This window comes from Tachypleus tridentatus, unplaced genomic scaffold (assembly GCF_004210375.1).
Source record: "Tachypleus tridentatus isolate NWPU-2018 unplaced genomic scaffold, ASM421037v1 Hic_cluster_1, whole genome shotgun sequence".
In the NCBI taxonomy this organism is placed as follows: Eukaryota; Metazoa; Arthropoda; class Merostomata; order Xiphosura; family Limulidae; genus Tachypleus; species Tachypleus tridentatus.
Window position 1 is genome coordinate 15,330,802 of NW_027467777.1, and position 12,805 is coordinate 15,343,606.

At 30.2% G+C, this 12,805-nt stretch overlaps 1 protein-coding gene across 1 annotated transcript; it reads left to right on the plus strand.

The window, feature by feature from the left end:
• Window positions 1–1,293: 1,293 nt before the first annotated feature.
• LOC143241688 (mitochondrial-processing peptidase subunit alpha-like) lies at window positions 1,294–10,063 on the plus strand. Its single transcript, XM_076484918.1, has 3 exons — window positions 1,294–1,401; window positions 4,109–4,347; window positions 7,152–10,063. Exons 1-3 carry the CDS (start codon window positions 1,334–1,336, stop codon window positions 7,265–7,267), a joined length of 423 nt encoding a protein of 140 aa, XP_076341033.1. The 5' UTR covers window positions 1,294–1,333; the 3' UTR covers window positions 7,268–10,063.
• Window positions 10,064–12,805: the final 2,742 nt, after the last annotated feature.

Consider the following 12,805-nt stretch of genomic DNA (forward strand, 5'->3'; position numbering starts at 1 on the left):
TTTCTTCTTCGAAATGGAGTGTCGTCCATTAGTTTTACATCGTTTAACAATACCGTTATAACAATTGTGCGCTCTCATCAAGGTCTGCAACTTATTCGCAGATGTGAGTCTATCCAAGCGACACTACAGTGTCGAATGGGCAGATGTGAGTCTGTCCAAGCAACACCTCAGTAACAAAGTAAGATTCCTTTTTCTGTCATTTAATAAAGATGTGAACATTTTAAAATTTAATAACTACTTTTTCATTGTTTCTAAAAACGGTTGGTATGGCTAATAAAACTTCAATTAAAATAAAGTACAGAACAACGTTTCGACTTTTTTTTAGATCATCTAATGGTTAACAAACAGAATTTGCAATTGACCATTACCGGACACATGTTTTAGAGATGAGAGTGTACACGGGTACGAAATTGTAGGGGACGTTGAAATTAGATGTTCGGTATTAATTAATATAGGTATAAAGGTATTTCGTTATATTGGTTTAATTTTGATGTGAGCTCTTTTATAAGCAGGATTTCTTCGATTTTGCGTTTGTCTGTATTTGTTTCCCTACTTAGTATGTTGGTGCTTTCTATGGTTATATTATACTTATTTGATTTAGAATTTTCAAAAAGGTGAAAAAGGTGTTTCCTTGTTTTCTTTGAATCTAGTTGTTGCATCGTATTTTATAAATAATGTTGGTGTTATGTTTGCCAGTGTAGTTTTTATATAGTCTGGAGTTTAGTTTTGTATCTGGTTTTTAAATAAATTTATTGGAATGTTATGTTTTGTTGTAAGATTTTTTCCAAATGTTAGTTATATTTTCGCTAATATATGGTATGCATCGGTGTAAGTTTGTTGTTGTTTTAAATTTATTACTGTTCGTTTGTTGTTGGCAATGTTCTTGGTCCAGTTTTGTATGTATAATTTTTCAACGGTTTTTGAAGGAAATTTGTTGATATTGATGAAGCTTTGTTTCATTTTGTTAACCTTAACCAGAAGATGACATATGAAAGTGGAAAAGTTGTCGTGTACTCTATTTCAATTAAAGTCTTAACACCCATACCAGTCGTCTTTAGAATACATTTTTAGCGCAGATGAGTTTCTCGTCATCATGAACTGCTTCATCAAGTTAACTTTATGTAATAATTGATTTTTGTCTCTAATATTATTTATCGATTCAATTGTTTTTAAGGTTTCACTTATTTTTGCTTTTCGTTGAAGTATACCTTGAATAAATTCTAATTTCAATACTAGATATAATTAAAATAAAAATATATATATTTAGTGGATAATAATTAATTTGTTTTTTGTATAAGAAAACTGATCGCTAGATAGCGTTTCATCACATAAAATGATGACTGGTGCGGCAAAGAGTGGAAAAATGCGTGTCTTAATTGGTTTACGAAAATTACTGTACAGGTATGTATTAGTTGTATTTGAACAATTTATTTTTCGCAGCTTTAGAAACAGGTCTAATCACTAAAACTTTGATATTTACAAAGTAGAACATATTTCCCTAATTTGTATAGTAAAAATTGCATGAGACATAAGATGTTGTTTAGAACTTGTGTACTCTTAACATTAACAATTTAGGGGTACGCGTGTTATAATAGTCCATACGATACGCATCTAAGTATATTAGTTTTACCAATAGTTTGTTAAAAGCTTAACATTATTATCTGTTATTTATTATGTGTATTACTAATATTGCCTTATTTAAGTACTTCACACTTCACTTACAACTTCATAAATTCACAAAATTTTAAAGGGGCAAAACGAAACTTATTAACCCATCAGGAATGTCACTTCAAGCTCCAAACTGTGACCGTCTTTTACTAATGCTACTCACATATTCATCCAGTCTTTCTATGAACTCTGTTAACTTTTCTGTCTCATTTCAAAAACCGTCCACCCTGTTTGAAAAATAATACTGTTTAAAGTGCAGGTGACTCCCATGCTGCCAAAATTTGAACTTGTTAACTCTTGTCTTGTTGCTTTCACTTTTAAGTACAAAAGGTTTGATAGGTCTATTTTATTAATACACCTAATAATCGTAAACATCTTTATCAGATTCCCTCTGACCTTTCTCCTCTCCAGAGAAAACAACTTCAGAGATTTTATGAAAATCCCACCATCTCAGGTGTCATTATAGTGGTTTTCTCTGAATCTTCTCCAACAATTAAATGTCCCTTTTGAGGAAGGGAGCCCAATACTATACACAGTATTCTAAATGAGGCCTTACAAGTGATCTATACAGTGAAATTATATCCCTTGTATTCAACATTTCTATCGGATCTACTGCTAGCTGTTTAGATATTATTTTTCAGTCATAAGACCAACGTTTTTGTCCACCTATACTGAATTAATTTATTCCCATTCAAATTGTAATGCTAATTAGAATTGTGTAAACCTATATGCATCATTTTAGACAGTTAAACAACATCTGCCACATATCTCAGACTTGATCAACTAAATGGCAGCTGGCAATAGAAGTAAAATAAAAAAAATTAATATCTGTCTATTTTGTTATTGTTATTTTATGTTATTTTGTATTTAATGTTTATGATAAAAGAAATAGACAACATGTGTTCAATACTTATCTACCTCTACTGAATTATTAATTTTAGTAAATCTACTTTGTTATAAGTTTGTTTTTGTACAAAACACTTATTGTTTACTGAAAGCTTGCTAAATTTAGTGAAGATACATAAATTGTATCAAAAGATGTATTGTTACAATCATATCATGGTCTCACAATACAATAATCATATAGTATTGTTGTATCACTACATCCTTATGACAATTAAATGTAACACTATTTCTACCTGCAATTATAAGTATGCAATAAGTGAAGACTCACCATTCACAAAATATGTTCAAAACACATACATTCAAAATATACACGAGTACACAAAATAGTAATTAAATTTATTCAAAGAAAGTATCCAATTTCAGCTGTTTCGTTTTTTTAATGGGCTTTCTCATACAGTTAAAAGAGAACACCAATTCTATGGCCTTTTCATGAAATTCATTTTCTCCCTTCATTTTTGCATACAGTTTGATAGTTTTAATACAACTTAACACATGCGATGAAGTAGGAATTTCTATTTCCTCACTATCTTTCCCATTTTGTTCATCTTCTGAATCTCTCACACTGTTACCATCTTGAGATTCTATTATAGATTATAAATCAACTTCATCAGTTTCTGTTAAAACATTCTTGTCAACATTCACAGAATCATCTGCATCAGTCTTCTCAATCGAAGTTTGGATTTCACTAGAATCGTCACAACATACTTCTCCACAATCTCTGCCATTATCAAGAAGAAATCCACAGTTTTGAAAGCACTTTGTTACACATTCATCTCTTACCCACTTGATTGAATGATTTAAAAATGCAATTGCATTTAACACGTCATGAATAAAATTTTACAGCTAAGCTGTAGTTACTGAATTACTTACATCAGTTCTTTAGAGACAGTAGTAGTATTCATCTCACAACCTTGTGTTGACTTATTTGTGTACAACAAAAGTTATGCAAACTTGATAAATAACATTGATTACATTTACGTGGTTGGGTACTATAGTTTACGAACTTATAAAACACCGACAGTGTTTAAGAAATGAAAGGTCATTTTACTCATTCTTACATTTAAATTTGATTGTATTATTAGTAGGTAGTTTTCAAGATGAAGTATAAATACTTAACTTTAATGGCCTGAAATTTTTGAGCGAAAGGAAATCCAGGAAGTTATTAAACAACCACATATGTTGTAGCAATATAAACAGAGGATTGTTATTGTTCTATCTAGAGTAGCATGACAAGTTATGAGAATTCCCAAAACATCGTATGACTCGTGAGAGTGAAATGCTAACTTGATCTTTGATGAAATTGACAGTGATCTCTAAGTTAAAGCTTTGAAGTTTTTGACCCATAAATTCATAGTTAGTGTTTTGGTATCCATTTTGTTTAGTAGTTTTGCTCATTAATGTTTTGAATATATCTAACTGTGCTTACTAAAGTATGTAAAGCCATTACAGTATATTTTCATTATTGTTCATGTATAAAATGAAGAAATGCCACATGTTTTTACTGTGTATATAAATGTATATTTTCTCCCTACAGTTCACGTTCTGAATGTTTTCGAAGTCATTCATTACGACACAAAAGCAGTGGTCCATCAAATGGTATCTCATCAGAAGAAATTTGTAATATATTGCTGACTGATTCAGTTCCAGGTCTTCCAAAACCAGTTTATGCTAACGTGGCAGATCACAAGCAAGATTCTACGAGAATTACAGTACTGAATAATGGTCTACGTGTAGCATCTCAAAACAAATTTGGACAGTTTTGTACAGTAGGAGGTGCAGTTTAAACTTTGAATAGAAATGTGACACATAAACAGGGTCATAAATTTGTTGTAGGAAATGTGACACATAAACAGGGTCATAAATTTGTTGTACGAAGGGAGGGTGATAATGTAAGTGTTTGTGGGAGGGTAAATTAGAAGCGTAAAGATAGCCATAATCAATTTCTTATTACTTTGTTTCCATGTTGCAGCAATAAAACTTCGGAGATACATACCCCCTTAAATTTATGCCCCTTACAAGAGAAGTAGTGTTTGCTCTGTGAAAATATCTGGTCTAACCTCAAAAGAATTTTGACAGCAAGTTCACTAAAACCTTTTTTTTATTGTTTATCGATAAGTTACTGGGAAAAAATGTTTTTGTAATTTTTTACAACAGAAGTTAAACTTAAGGGTATAATATTACTGTGTACCTGTTAATGATTTTGAATTATTAAAGAAAGGACTAATGGTAACAAGTTCTATATTATGAAAACTGTAACCAGTTTATTTTGAACCCTTTTTATGGAACAACATTATTCACATCGTAGATTCATAAGCTGTTGTATTTCAACGAACATCTATTCTTTTTCAGCTCCAATTTTTAAATATCCAAATTATTAAGTCTTTTGAGTTGCTTTCAGAAACATTTGCATTTCTTTAATTCAGTCAACCTTTGACATCATGTCTGTAACAAGTTTTAAAATTTTCATGTGACATTTCTGTTGATCATGTATAAATTAGTTTTACGAGTTAAAGATTAGGAACGTGACAGGTTGTCTTCAATTATCACAATAAATGGATGCACAAGTTTATTAAGGTGTTGTAGTTAGCTCCAATGAGTAAATTTAAACAGTTTGTGTACTAGTGAAACTTAAGACCCCCTGATGGTTTGCTTAAACTATATGAATAGGAAGAAATATTTGTTTTTAATAAAGGTTCTTTAAAACTCACTATATTTATAGTTTAATAATACATTACACTGATGTTTTTGTAGCTTAGATTCCAATATATCAGAATTTAAAAGTGACAATTCCAGGAATACCCACAGTTACATAACCTAGAGATTGACCCCAAATATTTTTGTTAAAAACTCATTACTCTAAATTTGTTTCATTTTAAACTTGGTTATTGAATTAGAAAGGCAGAGTTAAGTTGGAACTCATCTATGAAGTTGAGATTAGTTATAACAATGAGTATGACAATTATACATCTATAGAAAAAGGTTTAGTGTGAGAATTCTTTGAAAATCTTTCTTAAAGGTTTCTAAAACATGTCAGCAAATATTCCAGCATTATTTAAATTTCAAATTACACAAAATGAGGTATTTTTACTGTTATTTCCTTTATGAGAAACAGTTGACTATTCATATTCAACAAGAAGGATTTTTTCTTTTTTGCTACTTTAAAGGACTTTAGTATGTTAAAATATGGATTGGGTCCTTAAAAGATATGGATGGCAAGTTTAAAAAATTATGAGACAGTTTAGCTTTTAAATATTTTGTTCTGCCATTACAATGAAAGATGTTAACAATATTTCTGATCCTAAATGTTCGAAATGATATGTTGAAGTTGATCTGATTTATGAACAAAATAAACTAATAGTAGTAGATACAGAGATTAAAAATACAAGGTTGTGCAGATTTCTTCAGGATTTAAAAGGTGGTTGAAGATTCGATACCAGTGCCTTTTTTATTCTTTCAGTTTGGTTGGTTATTAGACATTGAATAGTTACTAATGTTCTTTTTGGTTGGTTATTAGACATTGAATAGTTATTAATGTTCTCTTTGGTTGGTTATTAGACATTGAATAGTTACTAATGTTCTCTTTGGTTGGTTATTAGACATTGAATAGTTACTAATGTTCTCTTTGGTTGGTTATTAGACATTGAATAGTTACTAATGTTCTCTTTGCTTGGTTATTAGACATTGAATAGTTACTAATGTTCTTTTTGGTTGGTTATTAGACATTGAATAGTTACTAATGTTCTTTTTGGTTGGTTATTAGACATTGAATAGTTACTAATGTTCTCTTTGGTTGGTTATTAGACATTGAATAGTTACTAATGTTCTCTTTGGTTGGTTATTAGACATTGAATAGTTACTAATGTTCTCTTTGGTTGGTTATTAGACATTGAATAGTTACTAATGTTCTCTTTGGTTGGTTATTAGACATTGAATAGTTACTAATGTTCTCTTTGCTTGGTTATGAGATATTGGATAGTTACCAGTGTTCTCTTTGGTTGGTTATTAGACATTGAATAGTTACTAATGTTCTCTTTGGTTGGTTATTAGACATTGAATAGTTATTAATATTATTTTTCATGTACCTTTACTACTGAGAAGGTACTCATTCCAATGTTGTATGACTTCAAAGGAATGGAAATGAACCCTCAAAAATTACAGGTTGCATGGTGAAGTTTATATTAATTTTGGTTAATAGACGTTTTTAAAAAGTTAATTTTTTGTGTAACATGTAACACTTAGTTTTTGACTAAGGTGCCAAACCAGTGAGAATGTTCAGCATGTAAGAAGCTTAGTAAATCATTTTTGGGGTTTACTTCAACTATTTGATATTCAGAAATTAATTTTAATTGAGATTTTAATAATTATATAAGTTTATACATGTTAGGTTAATAAGTACATAACATGCAAGGTACTTCTCAGAATAATTATTTATTCTTGATAGAATTATATGTAATTAATTATTTTGTTTCACTGAAGAATACATGAATATAAATGTTAAATGATGTAAGTTATATTGAGTTGTCTGTATTTGTTTATTAACAACAATTAGTGAAACATTAATATTTGTCTCCCAATAGTCGTCATCGACTCAGGTTCGAGGTATGAAGTTGCATATCCTAGCGGAATCTCTCACTTTCTAGAAAAATTGGCTTTTAATGTGAGTATTTATTTTTGCTGGATAGTTTGTTTCTGATAGCAGTTAGTTATATAATTAACAGATATTTTAACTTAGTCATCAGACCATTAGTTTAGTATTTGTATTACAGTGTCAAATGAAAAAGAAAGGGTTAAAAATTGCTGTTTTTTTACTGTATATAAATCATAAAGGTGGTGTCATCCATAGAAGTAGCCATATTAAGTAGACCTTGTGTTTTTATTGTATATAAATCATAAAGGTGGTATCATCCATAGAAGTAGCCATATTAAGTAGACCTTGTTTTTTTACTGTATATAAATCATAAAGGTGGTATCATCCATAGAAGTAGCCATATTAAGTAGACCTTGTTTTTTTTACTGTATCTAAATCATAAAGGTGGTGTCATCCATAGAAGTAGCCATATTAAGTAGACCTTGTGTTTTTACTGTATATAAATCATAAAGGTTGTGTCATCCATAGAAGTAGCCATATTAAGTAGACCTTGTTTTTTTACTGTATATAAATCTTAAAGGTGGTGTCATCCATAGAAGTAGCCATATTAAGTAGACCTTGTGTTTTTACTGTATATAAATCATAAAGGTTGTGTCATCCATAGAAGTAGCCATATTAAGTAGACCTTGTTTTTTTACTGTATATAAATCATAAAGGTGGTGTCATCCATAGAAGTAGCCATATTAAGTAGACCTTGTTTTTTTACTGTATATAAATCATAAAGGTGGTGTCATCCATAGAAGTAGCCATATTAAGTAGACCTTGTTTTTTTACTGTATATAAATCATAAAGGTGGTATCATCCATAGAAGTAGCCATATTAAGTAGACCTTGTTTTTTTACTGTATCTAAATCATAAAGGTGGTGTCATCCATAGAAGTAGCCATATTAAGTAGACCTTGTGTTTTTACTGTATATAAATCATAAAGGTTGTGTCATCCATAGAAGTAGCCATATTAAGTAGACCTTGTTTTTTTTACTGTATATAAATCTTAAAGGTGGTGTCATCCATAGAAGTAGCCATATTAAGTAGACCTTGTGTTTTTACTGTATATAAATCATAAAGGTTGTGTCATCCATAGAAGTAGCCATATTAAGTAGACCTTGTTTTTTTACTGTATATAAATCATAAAGGTGGTGTCATCCATAGAAGTAGCCATATTAAGTAGACCTTGTTTTTTTACTGTATATAAATCATAAAGGTGGTGTCATCCATAGAAGTAGCCATATTAAGTAGACCTTGTGTTTTTACTGTATATAAATCATAAAGGTTGTGTCATCCATAGAAGTAGCCATATTAAGTAGACCTTGTTTTTTTACTGTATATAAATCATAAAGGTGGTGTCATCCATAGAAGTAGCCATATTAAGTAGACCTTGTTTTTTATTGTATATAAATCATAAAGGTGGTATCCATAGAAGTAGCCATATTAAGTAGACCTTGTTTTTTTATTGTATATAAATCATAAAGGTGGTGTCATCCATAGAAGTAGCCATATTAAGTAGACCTTGTTTTCTTACTGTATATAAATCATAAAGGTTGTGTCATCTATAGAAGTAGCCATATCAAGTAGGCCTTGTGTTTTTACTGTATATAAATCATAAAGGTGGTATCATCCATAGAAGTAGCCATATTAAGTAGACCTTGTGTTTTTACTGTATATAAATCATAAAGGTGGTATCATCCATAGAAGTAGCCATATTAAGTAGACCTTGTTTTTTTACTGTATATAAATCATAAAGGTGGTGTCATCCATAGAAGTAGCCATATTAAGTAGACCTTGTGTTTTTACTGTATATAAATCATAAAGGTTGTGTCATCCATAGAAGTAGCCATATTAAGTAGACCTTGTTTTTTTACTGTATATAAATCATAAAGGTGGTGTCATCCATAGAAGTAGCCATATTAAGTAGACCTTGTTTTTTTACTGTATATAAATCATAAAGGTGGTATCCATAGAAGTAGCCATATTAAGTAGACCTTGTTTTTTATTGTATATAAATCATAAAGGTGGTGTCATCCATAGAAGTAGCCATATTAAGTAGACCTTGTTTTCTTACTGTATATAAATCATAAAGGTTGTCATCTATAGAAGTAGCCATATCAAGTAGGCCTTGTGTTTTTACTGTATATAAATCATAAAGGTGGTATCATCCATAGAAGTAGCCATATTAAGTAGACCTTGTGTTTTTACTGTATATAAATCATAAAGGTGGTATCATCCATAGAAGTAGCCATATTAAGTAGACCTTGTTTTTTTACTGTATCTAAATCATAAAGGTGGTGTCATCCATAGAAGTAGCCATATTAAGTAGACCTTGTGTTTTTTACTGTATATAAATCATAAAGGTGGTGTCATCCATAGAAGTAGCCATATTAAGTAGACCTTGTTTTTTACTGTATATAAATCATAAAGGTGGTGTCATCCATAGAAGTAGCCATATTAAGTAGACCTTGTGTTTTTTACTGTATATAAATCATAAAGGTTGTGTCATCCATAGAAGTAGCCATATTAAGTAGACCTTGTTTTTTACTGTATATAAATCATAAAGGTGGTGTCATCCATAGAAGTAGCCATATTAAGTAGACCTTGTTTTTTTACTGTATATAAATCATAAAGGTGGTGTCATCCATAGAAGTAGCCATATTAAGTAGACCTTGTGTTTTTACTGTATATAAATCATAAAGGTTGTGTCATCCATAGAAGTAGCCATATTAAGTAGACCTTGTTTTTTTACTGTATATAAATCATAAAGGTGGTGTCATCCATAGAAGTAGCCATATTAAGTAGACCTTGTTTTTTTACTGTATATAAATCATAAAGGTGGTGTCATCCATAGAAGTAGCCATATTAAGTAGACCTTGTTTTTTTACTGTATATAAATCATAAAGGTTGTGTCATCCATAGAAGTAGCCATATTAAGTAGACCTTGTTTTTTTACTGTATATAAATCATAAAGGTGGTATCCATAGAAGTAGCCATATTAAGTAGACCTTGTTTTTTTATTGTATATAAATCATAAAGGTGGTGTCATCCATAGAAGTAGCCATATTAAGTAGACCTTGTTTTCTTACTGTATATAAATCATAAAGGTTGTGTCATCTATAGAAGTAGCCATATCAAGTAGGCCTTGTGTTTTTACTGTATATAAATCATAAAGGTGGTGTCATCCATAGAAGTAGCCATATTAAGTAGACCTTGTGTTTTTACTGTATATAAATCATAAAGGTGGTATCATCCATAGAAGTAGCCATATTAAGTAGACCTTGTTTTTTTATTGTATATAAATCATAAAGGTGGTATCATCCATTGAAGTAGCCATATTAAGTAGACCTTATTTTTTTACTGTATATAAATCATAAAGGTAGTATCCATAGCAGTAGCCATATTAAGGTGACCTTGTGTTTTTACTGTATATAAATCATAAAGGTGGTGTCATCCATAGAAGTAGCCATATTAAGTAGACCTTGTTTTTTTACTGTATATAAATCATAAAGGTGGTATCATCCATAGAAGTAGCCATATTAAGTAGACCTTGTTTTTTACTGTATATAAATCATAAAGGTGGTATCATCCATAGAAGTAGCCATATTAAGTAGACCTTGTTTTTTTACTGTATATAAATCATAAAGGTGGTATCCATAGAAGTAGCCATATTAAGTAGACCTTGTGTTTTTACTGTATATAAATCATAAAGGTGGTGTCATCCATAGAAGTAGCCATATTAAGTAGACCTTGTGTTTTTATTGTATATAAATCATAAAGGTGGTATCATCCATAGAAGTAGCCATATTAAGTAGACCTTGTGTTTTTACTGTATATAAATCATAAAGGTGGTATCATCCATAGAAGTAGCCATATTAAGTAGACCTTGTTTTTTTACTGTATATAAATCATAAAGGTGGTATCCATAGAAGTAGCCATATTAAGTAGACCTTGTGTTTTTATTGTATATAAATCATAAAGGTGGTGTCATCCATAGAAGTAGCCATATTAAGTAGACCTTGTGTTTTTATTGTATATAAATCATAAAGGTGGTATCATCTATAGAAGTAGCCATATTAAGTAGACCTTGTGTTTTTACTGTATATAAATCATAAAGGTGGTATCATCCATAGAAGTAGCCATATTAAGTAGACCTTGTTTTTTTACTGTATATAAATCATAAAGGTGGTATCATCCATAGAAGTAGCCATATTAAGTAGACCTTGTTTTTTTAATGTATATAAATCATAAAGATGGTATCATCCATAGAAGTAGCCATATTAAGTAGACCTTGTGTTTTTATTGTATATAAATCATAAAGGTGGTATCATCTGTAGAAGTAGCCATATTAAGTAGACCTTGTGTTTTTACTGTATATAAATCATAAAGGTGGTATCATCCATTGAAGTAGCCATATTAAGTAGACCTTGTTTTTTTACTGTATATAAATCATAAAGGTGGTGTCATCCATAGAAGTAGCCATATTAAGTAGACCTTGTGTTTTTACTGTATATAAATCTTAAAGGTGGTGTCATCCATAGAAGTAGCCATATTAAGTAGACCTTGTGTTTTTACTGTATATAAATCTTAAAGGTGGTGTCATCCATAGAAGTAGCCATATTAAGTAGACCTTGTTTTTTTATTGTATATAAATCATAAAGGTGGTGTCATCCATAGAAGTAGCCATATTAAGTAGACCTTGTGTTTTTATTGTATATAAATCATAAAGGTGGTATCATCCATAGAAGTAGCCATATTAAGTAGACCTTGTGTTTTTATTGTATATAAATCATAAAGGTGGTATCATCCATAGAAGTAGCCATATTAAGTAGACCTTGTTTTTTTACTGTATATAAATCATAAAGGTGGTGTCATCCATAGAAGTAGCCATATTAAGTAGACCTTGTGTTTTTTACTGTATATAAATCATAAAGGTGGTGTCATCCATAGAAGTAGCCATATTAAGTAGACCTTGTGTTTTTATTGTATATAAATCATAAAGGTGGTGTCATCCATAGAAGTAGCCATATTAAGTAGACCTTGTGTTTTTACTGTATATAAATCATAAAGGTGGTGTCATCCATAGAAGTAGCCATATTAAGTAGACCTTGTGTTTTTACTGTATATAAATCATAAAGGTGGTGTCATCCATAGAAGTAGCCATATTAAGTAGACCTTGTTTTTTTACTGTATATAAATCATAAAGGTGGTGTCATCCATAGAAGTAGCCATATTAAGTAGACCTTGTTTTTTTACTGTATATAAATCATAAAGGTTGTGTCATCCATAGAAGTAGCCATATTAAGTAGACCTTGTTTTTTTTACTGTATATAAATCATAAAGGTGGTATCCATAGAAGTAGCCATATTAAGTAGACCTTGTTTTTTTGTTGTATATAAATCATAAAGGTGGTGTCATCCATAGAAGTAGCCATATTAAGTAGACCTTGTTTTTTTACTGTATATAAATCATAAAGGTTGTGTCATCTATAGAAGTAGCCATATTAAGTAGACCTTGTGTTTTTTACTGTATATAAATCATAAAGGTGGTGTCATCCATAGAAGTAGCCATATTAAGTAGACCTTGTGTTTTTTACTG